Genomic DNA, 27,610 nt, shown 5'->3' with positions numbered 1-27,610 from the left:
TGGGAGTCAGGATCTTTGCGTTCGCTTTCACGATGGTTTATTGCATGGCGTACAAATGTAGCTTGTGAAATGACCATTATTGTGGCTTATATACTGTATCTTTGTTAAAAATTTGTAAAAATGTTAGAAAAACCATGCCCGCTCATAAATTATTATCAGGTACTTGGAAGTACTTGAATTGTTGAAAATAAAAACCAGGTTATCATTGAGATATTTAATAGAGATAATTGTATTGTAATTAAAATTACTCAGAAATATTATTATTATTAAAAGCAACTTATCCAAGATATAATTATATTATTGATTTAATATTATTTAATTATTTAATACTATAATTTCATATTATTAATTATAATTTTTATCAAGGGATATTTATAAATTCCCCTCACATAATAGAAAGATTGGAATCGATCAGCTTATCATTAATTCAATAAATTCAACATGCATAAATCATTTAAAGAATATATTTATTAATATTTCTAATATATTAATTTATTTATAATATATATTAATTAATTTAATATATATATATAATATTATTATATATTATATAAATATATATTATATTATATTATATATTATATTATATTATTATTATATTATTACATATATATTATATTATATATTATTATATATAAATTAATTAATGTATATTAATTAATTTATTTCTAATATATATTAGAAGTTGTAGCAAAGGAATATGTACAAAATAGATAAAATTATAAAAAAAAATCTCAATTTTTATATTTCATGAATAATGAATATTTTAAATAACGAATATATGGAATGTATTATAAGATATTATTACTATACTTTATTAGAATATCTTGATATAAATTTATATATACATCTATTATATCTTATAATATGAAACGCACATTTTTTTAAATAAATCAATCATAACTTATAAATAATAGTTAACTGATTCAAATTTAAAAAAATTGTTTATTATAATATTATAATATTCTCTGTATTCTAATGTAGATTAAAATAATATGACAATATCTTTTTATATTTGTATATATTTTATATACATATGCACATTTTATGAACATAAATAAAATTATTTTATTTTAAATTCACATTTTTTATATTTAAAATCAAAACAAGAAGGCTTAGATAAAGATAAAAATTGAATAATGTAATAACTAATTTTACAGTAATTAAAATTCTACAGAAAAAAAAGAGTATTCAACGCTCAAACATATTGAAAGGAAATTTAAAGATTTGAATTTTTTAAATAATTTTAAAATAAGACAGAATGCAAATTGAACTTTTGCATGAATTGTAATATACAATATGTTCGTTTTAACGTTTTTAAATATCTACATATAATTATTTTTATAAATATCAGAAATAAAAAAAAATGTTTCAAATAAAAATATGATAATGATGATAATTATTTGATCTTAATGTTAGACAATTAGATGTTAGCTGTGAATGTCACATTTAAATTCTTTATTTTTTATTATATATTTTTATAGTTAATATTAAGTCATATTTAGAATACTATTATATATATTTTTCATAAACCATTGTTAAATTATTAACTTTTAAAATTTACATATTAGTGGCATTAACATTTATATTGCGAAAATATTGTTGAGTCGCATCATAGTGTTTCTAAAAAAATTAATTTGAGTGCGTGGACACACATGCGCGCATATGCGTATATTTTAAAGTAATTTAAGTATGATTATTTTTTAACATATTCCTTATTATTAAGATTATTTCTATTTAAACATTTCAATCTATATTGAAGTTACTTTTTTATTTTCTTCAACATTGAAATGTTATTTTTACATATAAATTATTCCATTGAAAACACAATTGTTTTTTTTTTTTAAAGCTATATCATGGTATATAAAAAGACTGTGCAACGTTCTCGCATATAAATTGAAATGACAATGATAATATTGATAGTATGTAATAAACTTAAAAAATAGCTTAACAGCGCTTTATGAAAAAATATATATAGATAATGTTTTGAATACGCAATATTACAAGAATATGAAATAATAAAATATAATGTTCTATATAAAAATTTAATTGTAATCTTCACAGAATTCTTCAATTATTTCGATATTATAGAATTTTAATTTGAAATATTGTTTCGTATTTCTAATATTTCTTAGAAATAATTATATATAGATAAATATATATTAAAACAGATATTATATTTTTAATTCTAATAAAATCAAACATAAAGTACAAAATGAAAGAGATGTGAAAGAGATCATAATGTTTCATTTTACTATAATCGAACTATAATAAAAATGATTACTTTCTCAACTGCAATCGCAGTGATTTTGCAATTAATTTCATTTTTTTCATCTGTACGAACTAAAGAATTTCTATGTACATCAATCATAATCAATTAAATTTTTTGATAAGATTAAATTATTTCATTTCTGATATTAATTATTGCAATAAATCAAACATCAAAGAGTTATTACATAAAAAATCTTAATATTATTATTAAATAATTTAACGGAAAAAAAGAATAATTTAATATTTAAAGTAATTATTAATATTAATAATGTAAGAGGGTTTATTTAAAAATATAAATCAACTATTTTAACAATACAAAAAAAATATATTTTAAATATAAAAAACATTACAAAATTATATATAAAATTTTCATTGAAATATAATAATTTATAAAATTAATAGTTCATTAATCTTCATCTATATCAGTGATAGGCAAACCAGCACATTCACTGTGTCTTATTCCAAAAGAATACATAGGTTGTCGTCTTCCAGTATTATATAAAGGATAATATCGTGGACCTGGACTTAATTCTAGTTCTGCTAAATGAGTCCTCCATTTTAAGCTAAATGCTGGAGCACTACGTTTTACAAGATCAGTTCGAATATTTCTATAAGCTGCTGGACCAGGACCAACATCTTCTTCTTTAATTCTATGAATTCCAGCTCTAGTGAAATACATAAAACATATTTTGATTATTATTTTTATTACTATTTATTCTTATTATATTATAACAGTCAATATATTTATTAATATATCAACCATTATATACAAAATTATAATATATATATAAGAGTTATAAGAAATATAATACAAATATGTATATTCATTATTTATTATTTATCAAAAATTTTTAGAAATAAAGTTTTATTACTTAAAATTATTGAAGATAATATATATTATATAATATAAAATTATGATAATTCTAAAATTATAATTATTATTATTAAATCTTAATCGTAAAAATAATTATAAAATCTTAGCTAACTTATAAATCAAAGTTAGCATAATTGATAGAAATGTAAAATTATGAATGTATGAGAACAAAAAAAGTAGGAAAATGAATTTATGCTAATAGTAATAGAAAGAATAAATGTACTAGCAGATAAATAAAAAAAATAATTTCAGAAATAAAAAAAATTTCTTTTTAAATTCAAACACTGTGATTCTTTAATATAAACAGTATTTTTGTTTACATATATATAGAATGTTTATAAAAATGTAAAACATTTTTGGAAAATAGATTCTATACATGAAAAAAGTTCATATACATATATAAGATACATTAAAAAAATTATAAAAAATTTCACATTACATATCACATTGGATAAAATAATGATAGAATAAAAACACTGAGCGTTTGCATAATTGAAATTCTGATAAAAAATATAACTCATTTTTTAGATATCCAAATTAATTATTGTGAAATTTTATTATAATAATATATATTGTTTGTGAGGAATAATGCTCACAAAATTTATGTTTATTTGAAGAAATTCTTCATTTGGAAATCTTTTTTCATTATTATCAGTTCCCGATTCCCATTAAGCCTAAACAAATAATGTTGCCTGATGATGCCATTTTTGAGAAGAATTTAGTTGATTATATATTTTTGAGATAGCCTGATTAAAGCACAACTTCCGCAGACGCGCAGATTCCAAATTCAAAATATATCTTGTGACATATTTTAGACAACTCAACATCATCTTATATTCGGAGAAATCTATAATAAACATATGCTGATCAATCCCTAATTATCATCATATCTTGGTACAACGCTGACTATAGTTTGAAGAATTTTTCTCTAACTTGAATATATCACAAATCAAGATGCTGATTGTGATTATTGGTTATTATCATGTCTCACCGAGAAACTATGATTCTCTCACTTAAAATTGATTTCTGAGGGTATAAGTTTTCATTAAAAAGTAAGACAACAGAGTCTATTTAATATCTTGTTATAAATATATCGTACTATGTCGTGATATTACAATTATATATTTTTGAGATAACCTGAGATATCGAATATGATAAATAGTTAATTTTCTTGTAACTATGCATCGCTTTGACTTGTAACTATCATGCTGGACACGATCATTTATCATAACATTGTGAGAAATTCAACTCTTGTACAGATATGCAAGCAAGTCAAAAATGGAAATAATTCGAAAATTTAAATATTTATATTTAGAATAATTCTTTACTGTTTAATGTTCTATAAGTTTAATTAAAATTAATAATTCAAAATTTGAATCTATTATTGTTACTGAATTATTTTAAAATAATGTATCACATGCAAACATATATATTCAAAGAAAAATTCAATTTTATTTATGATAAAAGCATTTATAGTATTAGTATTTTTAAAAATTAATCCGATATTATAAAGATTTTTTATACATACAAATCATTATCAGAAATAATATTTCTCTAAAATTCTGGTTAAATTTTACATGATATGTAATTGATGCAATATAAAAAAGAACATCGATAACTTAAAAATTGATTGATTTTTTTAAAACTTTTTTAAAACTTTGCATGTTTTTAATCCTTAATATTTTCCTTAATATCTTAAGGAAAATATTGGTTAATTTTAATCTGTCACAATTCGCTTCTTCAAGATGAAAATATTTTGTAAATGAAAATAAGAATTATCTTATTTTTAAAAATTTTTAACCTGATTATTTAGTTAATAGAAAGAGCGAATTCAAAAGAATCATCAAAAGCAATTAGTTCGTTTAGTTTTATCATCTAATAATTTATAATAAAAAATAAATTTTAATGAAATTGGACATTAAATGAGGATAAAAAATTAATTCTAGGTAGAAAAAATCAACGAGCAATAATTAAAGACCATCTTTACCGTTATCGTTTATCATAGGGAAATAAATGAATTAAGGAAATGATGTTAAAATAAACATAGCATATAAAACATAATGTTTCTAAAGCATAACAAAATGGAGAAGGCAAAAATGTCTGATAAAATAACTATATTGAATCATGCAACATTTTCGAAATTCGATAACGATATTTCGCAATTTTAAAAAAAAAGAACTTTCAATTTATAATATATTTATATATATTTAAAACTATATAATATATATATAATAAAATAAAAATATAATAGTTCTTTATATAACAATTCATATAGCAATTATTATTAAATCAATAAAAAATTTTATTATTTATAAAAATATATTACATAAAAATATTTTCATTATTTTAAAAAGTTTTAATAATAAATTTTAATAATAAATTAATATTTTTATTTCAATTAAAAAAACTTTTTAATCAAAACTGTTTTCACGACCAATGTGTTACTGTAATTATTAATTTTTTAATTGTGTTAATTTAAATAAATAATAAAAACAAAATATTTGTCAAAATAGAATAATAAAATATAATAAAACAGAATTTATATGAACTTCACATGAACACCTTTCATCTCGAAAATTTTTATAATTCTTTGGTTATTGGAACTTTATTTGAGCTTTTACTATATAAACCATACCATACCATACCATATTACCATATAAATACTATTGAACATTATTTCATTTATATGAACGTAANTATTCATATAAATAAAGTTTTATTATAATTTATATTTTAAAATATTTAAAAATACAATAAATAATGCATATTACTGATAATATAATAATGAAATTTAAAATTATAAATTTGTTCTATTAATATATTAAAATTATTATATATAAATATTATATTTAATTTCTAAATCTCAATTTTAAAAATTTTTAGCAGATAGATAATTTTTAATATCTACAAAATATTTAATCATAAAGATTATATGCTATTATATGCTTATATACGATTATAAATATTATATATATATATATATATATATATATATATATATGATTATATACTTATATACAAGATATAAGTACAAGATACATTAAATTATCAAAATTTAATTCATAAAAGTTTTAATATCTAACATTTAATAAAATTTTTAATTTATATACGTACATAGAAAAGGCACCTTGAGCTACTTTGTCAGGAATTTTTGGTCCTATACAAGTTGGCAAGATATATGCATTTGGACCAGGTCCAATATCATCAAATTTTATTCTACTTCTAGATTTAATACTATAAGCAGGAGCTCTAATTTTGTGATTCATTGGTGGACATAGTTCTGGATAATGTGCTCCTGGTCCTGGTCCGAGATCTCTTACTAAGTAAATAAATATAATAATATAAATAATATCATTTATGAATTTATATTTTTTTATATTGATATATATTATCATTTTAATTATATTATGATAGTCTTTGATCTTGAAAAATTTGACGAGCAAGATTCATTCAAAAGTTATAAAGTATTAAAATTTCTATACATTTATAAGAGATATCCTTAATAGATTTATGTACTATAATAAATATACATTTTTCATAAATATAAAATATTTGCAAAAAAAAAAGGATTCTTGAAAGAGGAGTTCTTCGAAAGTACTAATTTAACATAAACTTAATCTTACTTACTAAATAATCTCCAATTAAAATAGATTAAATTAAATTAAATTGAATCTATAGAGTTATTCTCTCTACTAATTTTAATGCAGTTTAATCGCGAGTATTCCGATATCAGGATATCAGCTCTCGTACATAAGAATGAATTTAAAAGCTTTAACCATATAGGTTGCAAACAGATTTTAATCCTTTCGTTACTACGGGCGACTATAGTCGCTTTCCATAAAATGCCATTGATACATGAGCAACTATAGTCGCTCTGCATAAGATACCGCGTATTATACATATAACGAGCAATTGGAGTTATTGTACATCGAGTATCTTTTTCTGGAAATGTAACATATTTTGTTTCTTTTATAATTTGTTTCTCATGAAATTTCAGATCAATAAAATAAAATCACCAAAAAAATGCCGTAAACGTGACTGATGATCTTTCTCTACTGTGCACATTTTTGGCTCGTTCAGCAGGAGTGTCGCGACAGAGAAATTGCCCGTAGCGGAAAGATTAAAATTGGATATTGTCGACTTGACGACACAGTGGTGAAGATTTCGAGAAAAGATAGTAAGTACTGATCTCTATAAATTTAATTTATGTAAATAATAAATTATGCGCGAAAATACTTAATATGTATTTCAATATTCTCTCAATATAGACCATTTTAATCTTTAAAATTTTGATATTACTCTGCTTCTCTTTCTAGGAAGGAAAGATATCCATGAGAATAATTTTCTCCGCGTAAAAAAGAAAGATTATGTTAAATTAGAAACTTAGATTAAATTAACATTTTTACAAGTTTTAATTTTAAATGTTTAAATTATATTGATCATAAGTTATCATTGTAAGTATAAATATATCATAAAAAAAATATAAACAAAGCATGAGTAATATTAGCATTCTATCGTGTTTTTGTATTATATAAAATATAAATTTTAATACATTATGACTTTCGAATTGTCAAATTTTTCAAGATCGGAAATATTCGGAACAATAAATTTAATAATAAATAGAATGAAGTATGTAAAACAAATCATCTGAATATCTTGATTATTATTGTTATAAGTTTGATTTAGCACATTTTTTTTAAATAATAACAGCAGAAGTATTCAGATGATCTATTTTAAATCATCTTGTATATCTTTGCCTTATCTTGTATATCAAAAATAAAGTCATAAATCTACATTTAAAAAATTACTATATTTTATAATAGGTATTTACGTAAAAATGTTTCATTGTACACAAAGTATTTACAAAAATACAAAACACTTTTGGAAAGTGAATTTTAAATAAAATAATGAAAAAAGTTCTTATAGATATAAAAAACTTACAAGAAAAATTAGATTTGCAAAAAAAGTTAGGAAACTCAGAAATTAAAATTAAATTATAAAATAAATTAAAAAAATTATGAAATTCGCATATAAGTAAAATAAATCATCTATAATACAACCCTATTTTTTGGAGGGAGGTTAATATTAGATTTTAAAGTATGAAATTATCTTAAAAAAAATTAAGAATTTTCTATTCGAAAAATTTCAGAAATAGTGAAATATATATTTTGAAAAAAAATTTAAACAAAATTTGCATCATTTTATTGTATTTACTAAACAACGTAAAAAATTTTTTTGAAAAATCTATGTCTAATCTATTTCTCAAAAAAATGTTTTTATTATATTTCTAGAAACTTCTTTTCATATCTATAAATAACTTGTATGTTAAAATTTTTTTTTAAATAAATAAAATATTATTTTATAATTATTTTTTAAAATTATTTTATAATTATTTTTTAAAATTTTCATTTTAATAATTTTCTTTAATAAATTGATTTCATGATCCAATTTATTTTTAATTTACGCATATAAATTATTTATATTAAATTTAAGTATATTTAATAACAATTTTTATGAATAAAATAAATATTTAAATATATATATATATATATATATATAATATATACCTTGTTATTTTATATTTTTATAAAATATGTAATTAATAAATGATAAAAATATGATAACTATAATAATAATATTTCTCATAGAAATGTTTGAAATACAAATATTTTTTACCATGTACATAATATAAAAGATAATATTTTACAAATATTACATTTTGGTACTGTCTTTTTACTTTTAAAATAACAGAAATCTACATGATTTTAAAATTCACCGAAATGTATCTCGAGATATGCTTTTAAATCAAGCATATTGAAAAAGATTTTTGAATCTGGAAAAAGAAAACTGATTATGTGTTAATGATATATAAATTATATACAATTTCATTATGTGAATGTGAATATTGATATTTTTATCTCGGAGAATTACGTTATCTGAAATATCCAAATTCTTGGAAACTCATTTAAAGATTAAATCATGTCTATTACTTTTCTTTAGAAAAATTGAAAATCTTATTTTTTTTATTTTTTGTTTTGTCTTGAAATCAATTGATTTAATTGATGCAGATAGTGTTGCGATTACGAATTGAATAGTAGCATATTTTTACTGTCAATTACAAAGATAAATCAAAGATTCATCTTTGATTTAAACTTTCTTTAAATATCTTTTATTTTATTATTAATTATTCTTGAGATATTTCACGAAAAAAAAAATTCTAAATTTTTTTGAAAAGATAATTTTACTTCTTAAAACCAACCAACGAATGTTGACATTAAAGAAAAATAAAATTCTATTAGAAACATTTTTTTTATTTCATCATTTTTTTAATTTCCGAATTGGCTAAATAGTTGCCTAGATAGAAATGAGAGTAAAATGAAATTTAGTTCAGAATATATAATAATATCGTATTGCAGTATCATTTATATAATTCTGTAATGAAAAATAAATATATTAATATTTTTAAATTTTAGATATACAAATGACTATTTTCTGATTTTCGATGTAACATAATATAATATATCATATAATATAAGTATAATATACTTATGTTGTTTAAAAAAAAAATTTATTATTTTTAATTATGCAAATTGAAATCTATATTTATTATTTAATAAAGATTTATTTTGAACAATTTACAATAAATTCCATAATATTTGGCATTACACGATAATTATAAAACATTTCATTTAAAATTATATGTTTTTTTTCTATAGACAAACTTACTTTTTTAAATTATTCTTACAATTATTTTGTAAAAATAATATTTGAATCAATTTCTATTATTATATTTTATAAATTTCTATCATTATTGAATAATAATAAAGTAAGTCAATAAATAAAGAATCAATTGACAAATTCTTATTTCATTTGGATTCAATTTCTAATTCGAAGAAAAACAATAATAAATAATTAAACCAGAATATATATTAATTATACACATCAATATCACATGAATTAGTATCACATATTCACAAAAAATGCGTATATATTACAATTTTTCTTTTTATACATATATATTTAGAATATATATTATAAATTCATTAATTTTTGTTTTTTATATTTTTATTTACAATATATATTATCAATGAACGAATCAAAACCAGAACAAAATATTATTATTTCGACAGTAAGAAAGATTATTCAATTAAATTTTGGTATTTTAATATATAAAAATATAAAATTCAATTTTTTAAAATATTACTATCTCATTTTTTTATTCTATTTATTTTTTTTTTCTAATACACTAAATTTGTTATTTATTTATTTGTAACGCTATTTTAATAATATATCATAAAGTCGAATTTAGAATTTGATAAAATAACATATTCAAATACATAAAATATATAGAATTCAAATAAAATTAATTAAATTTTAAAATAAGGTTTTAATTAAATTATCTTTAAACATCTTATTAAGCAATCATCAAATGTAAAAAATTAAATAATAAATAATAATTAAAATAATTTTATTTAAAATTTTATTTAAAAAAATTAATGAATAAAGAAATTAATAAAAAAAAAAATTAATAAAGAATAAAGAATAAATCAATACGCAGTAGTAATGTGGTAAAAAAAATATAATCCTTTTACGGATTTTTAGTGAATATAAAATATAATATTAATATAATCAAAATGTAGATATTGAATTTCAATTATTATTTTTTTTTTCAATAATTTTATTGATTTTATTTTTTTTGTTCAATAATCTTATATCAGAATAAAAAATGTTGAATATAAATGAGAGACAAAAATTTTTCAATTAATATTAATTTGTGAAATTCAAATTGATTTAAATATTACATTTTACATATGTGAAATAATTAAAAGAAGCAAGTTTGTGTGTACTAAAACGCAAATTTAACTTTTCTAATGCAAAATCTTATAATTTATTTCAAGAAAGTAAATATTGTTTAATTTACATTGAAATTTAGAAATAATCATTCATATATGAATATCATATAAAAAGATATTAATACATTTATTTTTCGAAAAACTCTACTATATCGTAATCATAATACTGTTGCATACCAACTCTCATTCCATCATTGTCTTCTGTTTAATTCAAACTTAAAATATTTATAATTTTTTAATTAAGTTTTAAGAATATATATGTATATATACTTTATATATATATTTATATGCTATATATAACTTTTTTTATCGTTTTGATATTTAAAATCTCTCCAAATATACTCTCTCCAATTAATATTATTATTGTTAATTAATTTTTATTTCAAGTCAATTTTATCACATGTGAATCTTTGCTTAGAGCTTTAAGTATATAGTATATATGTATGTATGTATGTTAAATTATATATATATAATATATCTATGTTATTCTAAAATCGAATTTATACCATATAATAAAATATTTTATATAGTAAATGAAATAATTTATTATATAATTTATTATATAATAGATAAAAATCATATGAAATGATTTTCTTTTATTCTTATTTTTTTTGTCATAAGATGAATTTTAGAAAATTAAATTAATAATCTTATAATTTTTCATATAATTTCACTAATAATTTTTTTATATAGTTATTCAATAATGTTTTAGATAATAATAATATTGATTGATATTAATGTGAAAAAAATATAAAAAAATATGCAATTTTATTTAAAAACACAAAGTCAACTTTTATGTAATATTATTTAATCATGTTCAATCATAAAAAAAAGAATATGAAATTATGTCTTTTTTTATAATGTTTTTTCTAATATGAATTATGTCTTTTCTTATATAATTTTTGTATAAAATATACTTTTTTATACAAACAAAAAAAATAATAATAATTTAATTTAAATAATTTATGAATTATTTGAAATGATCATATTAATATTCTCAGAAATATAAAATATAATAATGTCTTTATTTTGAATGCCTTCATTTTTCTCATTTATCATTATTATATTTTAAAATTTTTTTCTACAGCATTTAACTTTTAACATTTTAAATAATTTTTCTACAGCATTTAACATACAAAGAATTTTAGGATATTTATTATATTTTTTTTTTATTTATTTTCTATATTTCTTATAATTTCTTTCAAAAAAAATAAAAAGCAAATAATAAGTATTAATTTTAGTTATTATTTTGCTTTCAGTTTTACAATGTATTTTAAAATTGTTTTAGTCTTTATAATTTTTCTTTATTTTAGTGAAATAATTTTATTATGTTATGTTAGATAATTATTTAAAAAAAATCATTAAATATTATCATACACGTATAAAAATATTAATCAAAGTTCACTTTTCAATCTCGAAATATATTCAAATATACAAAATGTTAAAAAAAAAAAGAATTTTTCTTAATATATTTTTTTAATATATCTTCTTAAAGGAAAAATTATTATTATTCATCATTCATCAAGGGGCAAAAAATGACCAATAACATAGGTTCTATAATCGATATAAAATTTGTTATCATTTTGATTTTATATCATGATCTTTTATCATTTTATATATATGATCCAATATATGATATCGTTAATAATTTCATAATTCTATTTACATTAGATGTAAATAAATAAATTAGATGTAAATAGATGTAAATAGAGAAATTGATTTATATATTAACTCAAAATTATTATTAATATTAATTAATTTTGTAGATATAAACAAAATTAAATGATAATAAATTAATTAATATATATTTAATATTTATTTAATATCGAATATAGAAAACGTTATTCTTGAACATAGATCATTTGCTTATTATTTAATGATGTTTGCTTATTATTTAAATGTGAAAATAGCAAATATATATTTCGTATATTTTATTAATAATATTTATTTTTGCATTTATAATTTATTAATAATTTGTTAATAATAATTTTGTATTAACTTAAACTAAAATATTATTTCTAAATAATCTTTTTATTTATATTCAAAGAAAAAATTTACGACATTCAATCTTCGTGAATGATAAAAAAAATTTTATATTAATTCATTTCACAATGTCCAATAATTGTATATGATACAATTGTAAATGATAAAACTCGATTTTATATTAAAAGCACTATATTGATTGATATTTTTTATTTTTTTTGACGAGTTTTATAAACCTTTAAACTTAAGTTTTGTATTTTTCTTTTATATTGTATAAAGTTATACTATTATAATAGTATTATAATAGCGGTTACAATTTAACACAAAATTTAATAACCTAATATTCATATATCACGATTTTGACATGAATTCATATGAAATTATTTGTTTATCTTATAAATAAGTACACTACTTATATAATAACTATATTTTATATAATATATAATACTTATATAATAACTATATTAAGTATATATAAAAGTATATATAAAAAATGTTGTGTTATTTGTTATTTAACAATTTTCTCCTTAATAATAAATCATATCAAATAGTTATTTGAACATAATATACTGTTATGTAATGCAATTTTATTATAAAAGATATTATAAAAGATAAAATAATAAAACAAAAGATAAAGTTATAATAATTTGTTCTGTAACAAAATTTATTAAATTATAATGTTTTGTTATATTTAAAATATATTAAATATTATAGATATTTAATTTATAAAATTAAAAAATCATTGTATAATATGATTTCTAATTTGTTTTTAAAAATATTTATATTAGTATTATATAGTAAATAATGTAATTTTTTAGAAACATAAAAAAAAATATAATATGACAATTCTTTTGAAATATAACTATATGATATGCAATAAATATATAGTTCTAACATTATGCATATATAAGCAGAATTCAATTTATTGAAATAAAGATTTTTTATTAATATCTCGAAAACTAAAGAATATTTATAATTTATTCTTTGATATTATATTATATTAGATTATATTATATTACATTATATATATATAAAAATTATATTATATATATAATATATAATTTATATACAATATATAAATTAAAATATATTAAAATATAACATATAAATTATATTTTTTGTTACTATTATATTAACATTTATATAAATTAACAATATCTATTATTTTATTATTAATAACAGAAATTATTAATTAATATGATAATATGATAAATTTTACTATTTTTACATTTTATGTTGATTAAAATAAACAAAATTAGACAAAAATATCATTATATTTTACATCAAAAATTAATAAAACATTAATTTTTAAATAATAGATATTTTAAAAATTAATTTAAAATCAATAATCAAATTAGTTATTAAAAAACAAATAATTTTTATACATTTTTTTATACTATAAAAAATTTTCAAAATATTGAAAAAAAAATATTTTTTATCCTCAATTTTGAAGATTATTTTTAATCTCTAGTATGAATGATTGTTAATAAAAAAAATATGAATCAAATATTTTTGGAAAAATTATATCTTTTATTTCATTAAAATTTTAATAAAATCGATTGTTAAAACTTGAGAAAATTTCTTGTAAAAACAAAATCTTTCTAAAAATCTTCATTTCTTTTTATCTAATATTAAACTATAATTATAATTTAACTATAATTATAATTTAAATTAAACTACTTATAATTCGAAAAATAAGCTTCAACTGATATTTTTAAATTACTTTTATATTATTTTTAAATTATTTTTATATTAATTTTAAAATCGATTTTTAAAATCTTCCATGAATATTAATATTTTGCATTTAATAAAAATAATCAACAAAAATATATGTAAAGAATAAATATTTATAAATAAATATTTGCATAAATATTGAATTTACAATGAATTTATTATTTTTTAATAATGAAATACATACAATTTTCTTATTGCTTAATAATTGTTTTATTATATTTCAAAAATTAATATAATGATATATGTCAAAAATAATTTCAATTAAAATTCTAATATTGAAATTTTAATCTTAAACTTCCGTTTTAAAATTAGCTATTAATAATTAAACCTTCACTATAATTGATGGTTAATAATCAATTAATCAATCAAATAATTACGAGTTTTTGACAATTAATATCAATTGAATAAATCAATTGTGTTTTTTTTTTTTAATAATTGAATCATCTAATCTAACTATTAATTGATCAATGCACAATTCTGCCCTCTAGTATTCACAAACTATGTAATACAAATATGCATTGATTGCTAAATCTACATATTATTTTATTTTATGTTTATATTTTATAAGAAAAAAGAAACATTTTTTGTTGTTTTATACGGATAAAAATTACTATAACATAAAAAAGCAAAAGAAAAGCTAACCGTATTAAACATTTATTTTGGTTTATAACATGGTTTTATAATTAAGTTTTTTCCAATTGATAATAGTTAACGAAAAAAGTGTATAATAACTAAGAAACATATATTTGTAACTTTAAAAATTCATAAAATTATCAGATTTATATAATGTGGTATTTGATAGATCCAGATGGTATTATGTTTTAATTACAATAATAAGTCAAATATAAATTACAATATTATTTAACAAATTTTATGCTATGGATATTTATATTATAGGAGATTATATCTATTTAAAAGTAGATAGAGAAATTATATTTGGTAGAAAGAAAGGTGATATAATCTTGAAAAATGATGAATCAATCAGCAGATTACATGCTTCCATTCGCATCAAGGTTAAAGAAGTTATAAGGGTATTTTTAAAAAAATATATTATTTATATAATTGCAAAAAATATAAACATTATTTACTAAAAACAAATTATTTTAATAAAAATATTTTTCCAGGAAGATAAAATAACATCTACATGTATAATAACAGATTTACAATCAAAGTATGGTACATTTATCTTCCGTGAATATGAAATGATAGAAGTAACTCAAGATGGATATAATCTACAACACAAAGATAAAATAAGATTTGGTTTGCAAGATAATTTATTTACGTAAAGCTTCAGTTTTTATTTTTTTTCCTTTAAAAGCTTCACAAGTCTTATGGAAGAAATTTATATAGGGTGGTATATATACCTTTAATAACATTGGTGTCTACCTTAAATCAAGATGATAGGAAAAAACTTGAACGTTTGATGGATGAAATTGATGGTGCTGTTTTATATGATTGGTTAAGCATATGTACACATTTAACAGTATCAAAAGCTAAATTAACTGAAAAGGTTTTCTTTGAAAAATTCTACCATTTAATTATTTTATTTACAAATTAAATTTATATTAATTTAGATAACAAAACAGGTTACTTGTGCTATGGCTTATGCAATACCAATAATAACTATGGATTATTGGGATGCAGTTAAAATTGCAATAGATAATGGTCAAGATCTTCCAGAAATTGAAAATTTCGTTCCACCAATTGGTGAATCATTAATTAATAAACAAAAATTATCTCTTTTCCCAGATATAAACAGAACAAAATTATTTAAAGACTTAATATTCATACATTTCAGTACAATTCAATTTAAAATATATAAAAAAATTATAAAGATGGCAGGTAAGTAGCAAATTAAAATTAAAATATATAATTTATTTTAACAAAACATTAATATATTTTAAATATAATATAATATATCATTATTAATAAGAAATATATATATCTTAGGTGGCACATCACATTTATACTCAAAAAAAAATTGGTCAGTAGAAAAACTTTGTGCGCCAAATATTGTTGTATTACAATATTCTGATAATGAATCAACACAATTAACACAAAATGTTTCATCTGAATATGATTTAATATGTAAATTATTATTATATTTTGCAATGTATAATAAAATAATTCTTAATTTATAATTAATTAATTTCTTTCTTCAGATAATGCATTACGAGCAGATAAACGTAAAATGGTATCAGAAGCTGAAATACCTTTAGCTATATTACACTGTTCCCTACAAAAATATTGCAATCCAGCATATAAATTTGGAAAACTCTTAAAAAGATTAAAACCAAAATGTGACTCATCTAAAATTCTAAATCTTGATACACAAGATGTAGTATCTAATGTGAAAATATTACCAAAAATAATTTCTAATGTTTCAATAAACACAGATTTATCTATTGAAAAATCTAAACGTACAATAAAAATTATTCCTGATTCGTGTAATGATTTGAAAAGTCAAGAATTATTAAATGTAGATTTTAATAAACAATCTGTTAAAGAAAATGTAAAATGTAATAAATCACAATACATAAAAGAAACAAATACTTCTGATGATAATAAAATATTCATGAAAACAGATTTAAATGTCCAAGATCATAAATGTATAACAAGAATTATTTCCGAATCATCAGATGATTTTAATAGTCAAGAATCATTAAATGAGGATTTTAACAATACATCTATAAGAGAGTTAAAATGTAATGAATTACAATGTATAGAAGAAATAAAAAATAGTTTTAGTGACATACCAACAATAAATAAAAATATAAAAATAATGCAATCTAAACAAAATATAGTTAATATTCCTGAAACAAATCGAAATATTATTTCCGAATCATCATCTTTTTTAAATATATTATCAAAAAGTACACAACATTTTATGCAGAGTGAAAATTTACAAATAAAAAAAAATGAAAATATACAAAAATTTGAAAAATTCAAAGATTCAGTAATCAATAAAAAAATAAAATTAAATGAAGTAAATTCTGAAAGAGAAAACTTTTTAAGAAATTCTGAATTAAAAGAAATTAAATCAAATATAAATAATTATCAAAATTTTACCCAAACTCTTACAGATAATAAATCAGATGATATATTCGAAATAAATAATTCAAAAGATGAAAATATGGAAATACAAGTTGTAAACTTGCCATGCAAAAATTATTTTCATACAGATATAAATGATAAAAATTGCAAAATAATACAAACATTAGAAAAAAATCGAAAAAGATCTAAGAAAATATGTAAAATATTTAATGAATATGATATTGATGAAGAATTCACTGTATCTATTAGAAAAAAATTATGTGTAGAAAATGCAAATATAGAATTAATTACATTCAATGTAAGTTTTTCAGATGAATATAAATGTAATTTTTATGAACTTAGGTTTCATTATAAATATGCAATTTTTATTTTAAAATTTTAGGAAGAACAAAAGAATTCTAACACTTTAACAAAATTTCATTCATCATTTCTTCGAAATCATTTCCATGGTAAAACATTTAAAAAGGTAAAGTATAAAACATTTAAATAACTTTATAGAAGTGATTTTAAAGACATTAATATAGCTTTTATTTATTTAGGTTTATAACTTAATACCTAAGAAAAGGATAACTTTAGATGATATGTACGTATGGAATAAATGTGATATTACAAATATTTAATAAGATATTTCAAAATATTAGAAATTGAAAAAGAAATTACAAATAATATTATTTTTAATATTATGCATAATATAATTTTTAATTTTTAGTTCAAGTTAATTTATATTTCTTTATTAAAATAGTTTTGTGAACAACAAATTTTTGTATTAAATAATATTTTTTTATATCTATATTTCATACATACATTTATTTAATTAAATATTCTCTATATTTTATAGTTTATTTTATATTTCAACAAATATATAAAAAATGATTATATATTAAAAAATGATTTTGAAGAAAATTTAAATAAAATTTGAAAATTAATAATAATAATAATATATATACACAGAATTAATGTATAATAATATAAAATATAGTATAATTAACATAAAGTATTTGTCTATCTAAAAAAGAATACTTTTATTTTTACAGTGAATAATACCATTATATTATTTTTTTAGGTAATTTATTTTTAGATGCTATTTTATATATTAATTATTGTATTACATTTTTTTATAGGATATTAATTATTAAATATTAATTTTATAGGATAAATTATAAAGTAATAAAATTTATAAGATTTTATAAAAATTAGTGTCAAATTTCAGAAACATGTAATGTTCATTAAAACAAAAAAATATAGATCCAAGAACTATTAGTTTCAAAATTATTAAATTTTTGTTATTTTAAATTTATAATAATAGCACAAAAACATCTGAAACTAATTCAAAGAAATATCAATTGTATTAATACTATGTAAATAAAATAAATAAATATTAATAAATATTAATAACGCTTCATTCGTAATTCTAAAATAATGAACATGCGCTTCATTTTGTAAATCACATGGTAATATTAGAGAAACAAAACATTTATATTGAGGAATGAATCATACATATCTAAATTATAATATATTCATCAACATTTAAAAGAAATATTTATTATTAATTTCAAATTTTATTGTTAATTTCAATCCATATTAAGAGAGATATATTAAATAATTAATAAAATTTATTATAAAATTTTATTTTAAACAATTAAGAACAAAATCTTATATAATAATGAAAGTTTATTTATCAATGAATGAATGTGCGAAATCACAGAGATTCTAATGTTTCTGTTAATTCAAAGTTCAAAAGATTCAAAATAACAGTTTCTTTAGTCCAAATTATTCAATGAGTTCAAATGTTCTGATTTTTCCTCAAATTTTATAAATGCTTGTGTTTTCTGAAATCTCCACATTCATTTAAGAAAATATTCGGTATATATAAGGATAGATAAGTAGTCGATGACACGGGCGACCAGTCTCCTGAAACACTAATCTAAAAAAAATTGCTAAAATTAGATTGGAAGATTGTTAATTATTTTAATTTCAATCATTCTAATATTAGATATTTTCTGTTCTAATTTTTTTTTTTTATTTTACATTCTATGGATCCGAAAAATAAATTGTTCGATAAATATATATTACTGTAATAATGATTAATTCATCCTTTATACATTTTGAATGCATGATATATTTATTTTATTATATATATATTTATTTTATATATTATATATATATATATTTATTTATTTATTTTCAAAAACAATATAGTAATAATATAAGTAATAGTTCCATACTAATACATATATATCATGAATATATACATATAGATAGAATTCAATATATATAATATTAAAAAATTTTTATTAATTTTTATTAATATCTTGAAAATTAATTAATATCCAAAGCAAAAAATTTTACATTTAAAGTCTGCATTCTCTCTGCTTTATATAATTTCGGAAAACCTGATAAAATTTAAAATAAAGTTTTGAAAAGTAAAAATATTAACTTTAAGAATGAAAAGTAAAAAAAAATAATTATTAACTAAGAATTAAATTAAGAATGAAAAATAATTGCATGATTAATTTTTTAACAGTTTCTAACATTTATTTTTAAGAATGATTATTAGGAAAGCAAAAAAGATTACTATATTTTAAATTTAATAAAATTAAAAAAACTACTATATTTTGAATTTCTATATATAACATCATAAATAATACTGAAATTTTAATTATAGTTTTGTATAGTTTATACAAAATTTTACAAAATATTTACAAAACAAAAGTAAAAAAAATTAAGACTGAAAATTCTGGATATCATAATTATCTTTGTTAATTATTTTTCATTATTATCAAACGATATATATGCATTTTATGTACATTTGCATTTCTTCATATACAAAATGTTACAGTTAAATCAAACATTTAAATTATTTTCACTATTAGATTAAGAAAACAAAAATTTGAGACGTAGATATATGATTTTAGAATGTATAATGATATTATTTACTTATTTAATGACATAATTATATAAAAGTTCATTATCATTGTGAATGTTATTTTAAGATTATGTTAGTTTTTTGGATATTAATTTTTTTTTATTTTTTAATATAATGTTAATTAACATCAAGTTTAACCATTCTTATAATAATTATGCAAAATAATATATAGTATATCGATTTTTATAATCCTATATATTATTAAATTCAAAATATATATTCTAAAATAATATTTCTTAATTCATAATTTAACAGCTATTCAGTTTTAATTTCTAAATTATATTAATAAATTATATTAATAAAATTAATATCAATATCGAATCTATCGATATTTATTAATAAATTTCAATTCAATATCGATACAAAATTTTAAATACTTATATCATTTTTCTAATATTTTATTATTTTCGTTGTGGTTACATATACTAACGAAAAAATGTTATAAAATTTTAAAGTAAAATTTAAAATTTTAATTATAAAAATATATTATGTATATTACATTTGATTTTTTGAAGTAATATTATAATTACAGTAAAATACCAAAATAATTTGAAGTAAATTAAATAATATTTGAAGTTAAGAAAAATTTTAGAATATACAATTTTAGAAATATACAAAAAAAGATCTCAAAAGTATTATTTTTTTAATATTTTTATATCAATATTTCACTTTTGACTCAAATACATATTGAAGTCACTTTTGCATAACATTTATATACATATATAACATATATTTCAATAATTTTCAGTTTTAATAATGTTATTTATTTTTTTTATTTTGTTTTGTTATTTATTTTATAATTTTGTTTAATCTTATTAAATTATATCCGTAAATAATGAACTTTAATTGATTGAATTTTTATTTATATATTATATTTACATCAAAATTCCTTATTTGGATTGATTAACAATTATCAATCTTCATTAAATAGCGAAGAATTACAATAATAATTTTAATAAGTTTAAAAATCAATAATGTAAAACATTTGATGAATTTTTTAATTTCAGTTCTTTTAAATATATTTCTATTTCATTTGTTAATTATTATATATTATTTAGGAAACTAATATTAGTGACATAAATTTTGCATTTTTTAATAATTGTTTAAACTCTTTTTCGTATAATACATCAGATATATATTCAGATTTGATATTTTTTTTATTGACATATAATTGTAGAAAATGTTTAGCATTTTCATCATGAATTTTATTAATTTATAATATATCGCGAATTCATATCTTTACTACAAATATCTTTACTAAAATTATTTAAATTAAAAATTATTTTTAAATAATTTTAATTTTTCATATTATTTATTATTATTATTATTATAACAAATTTATTTAATTTTTATTGGTTTTTATAATGCAATAAATTTTATATAATCTTTATTTATATAAATCTTTTATTAATAACTTTTTTTATCTTTTGCAGCTATTACAATTTTAAAATTAATTCATTAATTTTATTTCATGTTATTGATAATTTTAAATCTTTGTTATCTATTTGATTATAATATTTTTTTATTTTCATTCGCTTAGATATATGTAAATTTTGTATTATAATTCTATTTTTTAAAATTCTATTTTGTATTATACAATCAAATATTGCATTTGCATTTTCAAACATTTATATTAATATAGTAATTTAATATAGTAATTTAATATAGTAATTTATATTAGTATAATATAATATTTTCATAATTATTTTTGCTTTTTCTACAATTTTCACTTCCTTTTTATTTAAAAAAATTGCATATATTGATAACTGAAATATATGGCATATAATATATAATGATCTAATAATACTAAAATTCATTTTTAATTTAAAATTTTGAAATATTTAATATCATTTAATATCATTTTCTTTTTTTATATATGTTATATATTATCTCAATAAATATTAATTTTGCAATTATGTTTTTAGCAGTACTTTAACAGTTTTCTTTTCCTTGTTTTTTATTTATTAATCATATTGTTTTCAACACTTCATTGTTAACTGTAATATATATTTATTTTTTTTGTAATATGAAATTTATTGTATTCATTATAATATTTTTCGAGTATTCAACAATATATGTATATTTATGAAATAATTCAACAATATCTAATATAAAAATTAAAAATATAATTTTTCAAATTTTAAAAATTAAATATTTATCATATATTAAAAGAAAGAATGTCCCATATATGTTGCAATGTTAATTTCAAAATATATAATTAATTTTCTTATTTTAATATTTTGCTTGATATATTTATCTTTTTTCTATAATGATTTTGTAAAAAAATGTGTATATAATAATGCAGCTTCAATAAATAGTAATATCAATTATGAAAAATAAATAAAAATAAATAAATTTTATAACCTTCAAAAAACGATATAAATCTAAGAAAAAAGAATTATAATCGGCTAACAATTATTATATTATTATATTATTATCTGTTTTAATCAAATTATATAATAACATATACTATTATATAATAACATATACATATAACTATTTTTAATAGTTTTAACCAATCATTTTCGAAATTGATTCAAGCCCCGATTCTTCGATATAAAATATAACTTTATTGATTATAGTAATAGAAAAAATATAATATAACTTTATTGATTTGTAATAGAAAGAATATAATAAATAAATAATAAAACAAAACAAATTTGATAATACCATTTATACAATAGTACAACATACAGTGTATTAATATAATATGTAAAAACAGGTATGTTCATATCTACAGAACTATTAAATATCGAGACAAAATAGCTGCCAGTAATATAACTAATAAATATTAGAATATTACTCTTCTCCGATTCTGTTATATTACTATCTACTGATTTGTTTCAATATTTAATAATACTGTTAACATTAAAGAATTTTCTTCCGACATGTATAATAGAGACTTAGAATATATAACATCTGTGTATAATACTTATTATGTATATACATATGTATGTATATTATGAAATCTTAATTTAAATTTAATTAATATATATATATAAAAAAAATATTAGAATAATTATTAGCTATCTTTGATAATATATATTTAAAATCATTAAAATGTCGATATCTTTTTTTTACAATTAACAAATTATTATATAATATTTAATTATGAAATATGAATCCAGCATAAAATATTTTGCTATTTAATAAATATATTTCATAACATTTATTTATTATAATGTATGTATATAAACATATTATATACATATTTAATAAATATATAAAAATGTATTATATATTATATAAATATATTTAAAAATGTACTTACTTTTAAATGGTTCTCGACCAGCTATTGTATATGCTGGTGAACTATCTATTCCATAATTTGTTAATTTTGATATATTATACTGAGGTCCAGGTCCAATACTTGGTATTTGAATTTCTGTCCGAGGTCTTATAGTATATGCAGGACCTCTTGGTCGAGATAAACAATGACCTTCATATCCAACTAAAGTCTGTAATTTATATATAGGAGCAGGACCTACACACGTGTATAAATTTTTAATTATAAATAATAATTATATAATTAAATTATATGTATATATTTTAATTAAATTGAATAAACAAAAATATTATTAATTTATAATTATTATTTCAATTGATAATAATAATTATAATTGAAAATTATTCGCATTATTTTAATAATATTTTGTAACATTTAAAATATTAGATTAAATTATAAATTATTTTCGTTTTTTTTTTACATTTCTTTTTTTATTTTAAAATTTACTATATTAGCTTATTATATATTTTAACTTATATAATTTTATTATAATCTAATATTCATATATAAATAATATATATAGTTAATATGTATAGTTCATATAGTTTTTAAATATATCTACATAATTATTTGATAATTATAAGATTATCTTTTTTATTTTTTATTTAATAAAAAAATTTAAATAAATGTACAAAATTTTAAAAGACACATATGATGAATGTAAATCTATCTAGATTTTAAATAAAACTATATTTTTAATAGTTAATAGTTACAATATATATTTTTCAAAATACAATATTTATATTTATTTAAATTCCTTAAAAAATTGTTCAATATTCAGGAATTATTATATGCTTATTTTCTCTATTCAAATTAAAGAAGAATATATCAAAGAATAATCGTAAACATCAATATAATAGTTTATTAGATATCTAAATAATATTTTTATTTCAAAGATTTTATTGATAATTTATTAATAGAATCTTTTTTAATTCTAACCTTCATATTATTTATTTATATTAGACATTAATTAAAAATAATAGATTAATCTTCTGATTAAATTTTATTTTTAAGAAACTCGACATAGAAAAAATATTAAATCTAATGACTTGTATGACAAAAATATCCTAATTTTTTCTCTAATAACAAATGAAACATATTAAGCATTTACTGAAGATAAAAATCTCAAGATTATAATCATTATCAATATTCATTATCTATAATATGTTGAATAAAATATTTTATAATTTTATTTTATAAATTTTTAAATATATTGATAAAATAAAATCATCATGATAACAATCGAATCAATTTTTTAACTTTTAAAAAAAGTTTTATAGACATTCAATAAAAGAAGAATTTAAATAATTTAAATGAAATATATATTTCGAAAGAAAAATATATTATATTTACAATATAATACAAGTTGGAAAATTTGTGAAATTTAAAAATAGATACTTTTTGAAAAAAGAAAGAAAAAAAAATATTTCAAATTTAAAAGTTTCAAATTTCAAGAGAATTTTAAAAATTTCGAGATCTCATAAAGTTTCGAATTTGAGTTCTGTGAATCAGTAGAAATCAAATTTTGATCTATCTCAATTTCTATTTTTTTTTTAATATATTATACATATATATATAATTATAGTTTTATAACTATTTATAACTATTTATAATCGATATGTGTGTTTGTTCATCAATTTTTATGTTTTTTTACTTCTATGCTTAAAATCGATCTTCCAAAGATTTTCTATTCTTAATATTTTGAATATATTATAATCAATTATAGAAAAGAGAAATTTCGCAATGTATAAAATATACAATTACTAATTATAAAATATATATGCAATTGCTAAATTAAGATTTTATTAAAGTATTAATAAATCAATAAAAAAATAACAAAATATTTAAAATAGTTATAATATATATAAAAAAAAATTAAATAATAAAATGAATTCATCAAAAATTCATAGAATTATAGAATAGAATAAAATAATAGAATAAAAAATAAATTCAAGGAATCGATATACTTCATTTTTCATAACTACAAATCATCATTTTATTTTTCTGTCTTATAATTTAATCATCTTATAATTAATCATGATCTAAATACAAAATATAACAAAAATCAACATTAACTATTATAACTGCACATCTATTAACTTATTATATATTTTAAAACTATGTTAAATTAATCATTCATTCAAATAATATAAATAAATCTCATATAAAATTAATATATATAATCATTAATAAATATAAAATCATGAATTATTAAATATAATTATGGAAGATATAATTAAGCTTAAATATTACAAATTTTATTTTATTGATATGAACATGATTATTTTATGATAATATTTTATAATATATAAATATAAATATTTATATTTCGTATAAAAATCTTACCTTTTATCATACAACTTAACAACTTTGGTTCATTTTCTTTATTGTCCATTTTTATAATGAAGAAAAAATATAATAATAACAAATACAAAAAATAATACAAAAATACGACATAACATAAAAAATAAAAACTATTAATAATCTGAAATTTGAATGAAAGAAATATAAAAGCCATATTCAGAGTAATTAAATTCTTCATTCATTAATTATTATATCATTTCTTACAATAAATTTGATAAAATTAAAATTAAAAATAATATATAATATATAATGATATTTTTTTGAACTAACATTTTTTTTACTTTAATTTAATATATTAATATATTAATATAATTTAGTATATACTTCTTCATGGAAAAAAATTTGTATCGATCATAGAATTACAAAATATATGATTCTATTTAAAAAAGTTAAATTACTTTAATAACTTTTATATATCTTTTAAAAATTTTCTTAAAAAAAATATTTTTTTAGATGATATTTATTTCATCATTCAAATTTAATATTTTTTAATATTCAAGAAATATTATATAAATAAATATATATTATAATTATGTATAATCATTTTAATCATGTAAAATAGAATTATTTATTTATTTTTTTATAAATTATTTGTAATATATGAATTTATTTAAAAGATTAATTTATTTTAAAAATTCTTTCTATTCAAAAATTAATTGGAAAATTCTTTCTATTCAAAAATTTGATTAGTGAATTTTTATATATTACTTTAAATTTTAACAAATTTAACAATTATTATTTTTATAATTTTTATTTTTTTTTTTTACAATTTAAATTTTTTTTTATCATATGTTATATAAAATTATTATTTTATAAATTATATGTAATATACAATTTATAATTATATATAATGTATAATTACATAAATGAAGTGTATTAAGTTTACGATATAAAAATACAAAATATGTTAAGAAGTATAAAGTTCAGCAAAGAAAATGATATACATATTCTCTTCATGAGATACATGTATAATGTCTCAAAAGAAAAAACAAAATGTGGGAAAGCTTAACTGAAAATACCTGAAATAATTTCAAATAATTTTTTCTCTTACAAAAATTCTTATTCGGCTTTGTTTGAATAATTAACAAAAAGTATTAACATTTTATATATAATTACTTATATCATTATTAGTTTTAATTTTTAATTTTTTATTCATGATTTATGATTTTTATATTTTATAAAATCATTATTCGTCAGTAAAAATGGAATTTTTATTAAATATATTGTCAATTTTTTATTCTTGGTTTATAAATTTCACAATTAAG

The 27,610-nt window shown here is 17.2% G+C and overlaps 2 protein-coding genes across 4 annotated transcripts; one reads left to right on the top strand and one right to left on the bottom strand.

Moving 5' to 3' along the window:
• Positions 1–2,677: 2,677 nt before the first annotated feature.
• LOC122713663 (outer dense fiber protein 3B-like) lies at positions 2,678–26,376 on the bottom strand. The gene is made up of 4 exons (XM_043934334.1): positions 26,328–26,376; positions 23,967–24,179; positions 6,260–6,464; positions 2,678–2,936 (listed from the first exon to the last, which is right to left on the bottom strand). The coding sequence occupies exons 1-4, from the start codon at positions 26,374–26,376 to the stop codon at positions 2,678–2,680; spliced, it is 726 nt and encodes a 241-aa protein (XP_043790269.1).
• Positions 15,301–18,494, top strand: LOC122713661 (nibrin). 3 transcript variants are annotated; one of them, XM_043934332.1, is made up of 9 exons: positions 15,301–15,526; positions 15,613–15,746; positions 15,840–15,997; positions 16,066–16,225; positions 16,302–16,557; positions 16,666–16,803; positions 16,878–18,067; positions 18,152–18,235; positions 18,309–18,494. In XM_043934332.1, the coding sequence occupies exons 1-9, from the start codon at positions 15,502–15,504 to the stop codon at positions 18,387–18,389; spliced, it is 2,226 nt and encodes a 741-aa protein (XP_043790267.1). In that variant the 5' UTR covers positions 15,301–15,501; the 3' UTR covers positions 18,390–18,494. The 3 variants fall into 3 exon arrangements, with proteins under 3 accessions (XP_043790267.1, XP_043790266.1, XP_043790268.1); XM_043934331.1 differs by having other exon boundaries at positions 16,290–16,557; XM_043934333.1 differs by lacking the exons at positions 15,301–15,526; positions 15,613–15,746 and having other exon boundaries at positions 15,851–15,975; positions 16,290–16,557.
• Positions 26,377–27,610: the final 1,234 nt, after the last annotated feature.

The sequence above is a fragment of the Apis laboriosa genome, unplaced genomic scaffold (assembly GCF_014066325.1).
Source record: "Apis laboriosa isolate Shangri-la unplaced genomic scaffold, ASM1406632v1 scaffold262_cov140, whole genome shotgun sequence".
NCBI lineage: Eukaryota > Metazoa > Arthropoda > Insecta > Hymenoptera > Apidae > Apis > Apis laboriosa.
The sequence above is the reverse complement of the archived record's forward strand: the minus strand, read 5'-3'. Positions and strand labels throughout refer to the sequence as shown.

What these genes read in the sequence shown, in the direction of transcription:
- LOC122713661 (XM_043934331.1), top strand. Translation starts at nt 15,502, where the DNA reads ATGTGGTATTTGATAGATCCAGATG. An exon ending in GTATTTGATAGATCCAGATG is followed by an intron (nt 15,527 to 15,612) that starts GTATTATGTTTT and finishes TTTATATTATAG; the next exon opens with GAGATTATATCTATTTAAAA. An exon ending in ATCTGAATATGATTTAATAT is followed by an intron (nt 16,804 to 16,877) that starts GTAAATTATTAT and finishes TTCTTTCTTCAG; the next exon opens with ATAATGCATTACGAGCAGAT.
- LOC122713663 (XM_043934334.1), bottom strand. Translation starts at nt 26,376, where the DNA reads ATGGACAATAAAGAAAATGAACCAAAGTTGTTAAGTTGTATGATAAAA. An exon ending in GTTAAGTTGTATGATAAAAG is followed by an intron (nt 24,180 to 26,327) that starts GTAAGATTTTTA and finishes ACACGTGTGTAG; the next exon opens with GTCCTGCTCCTATATATAAA. An exon ending in GCTCAAGGTGCCTTTTCTAT is followed by an intron (nt 2,937 to 6,259) that starts GTACGTATATAA and finishes GTATTTCACTAG; the next exon opens with AGCTGGAATTCATAGAATTA.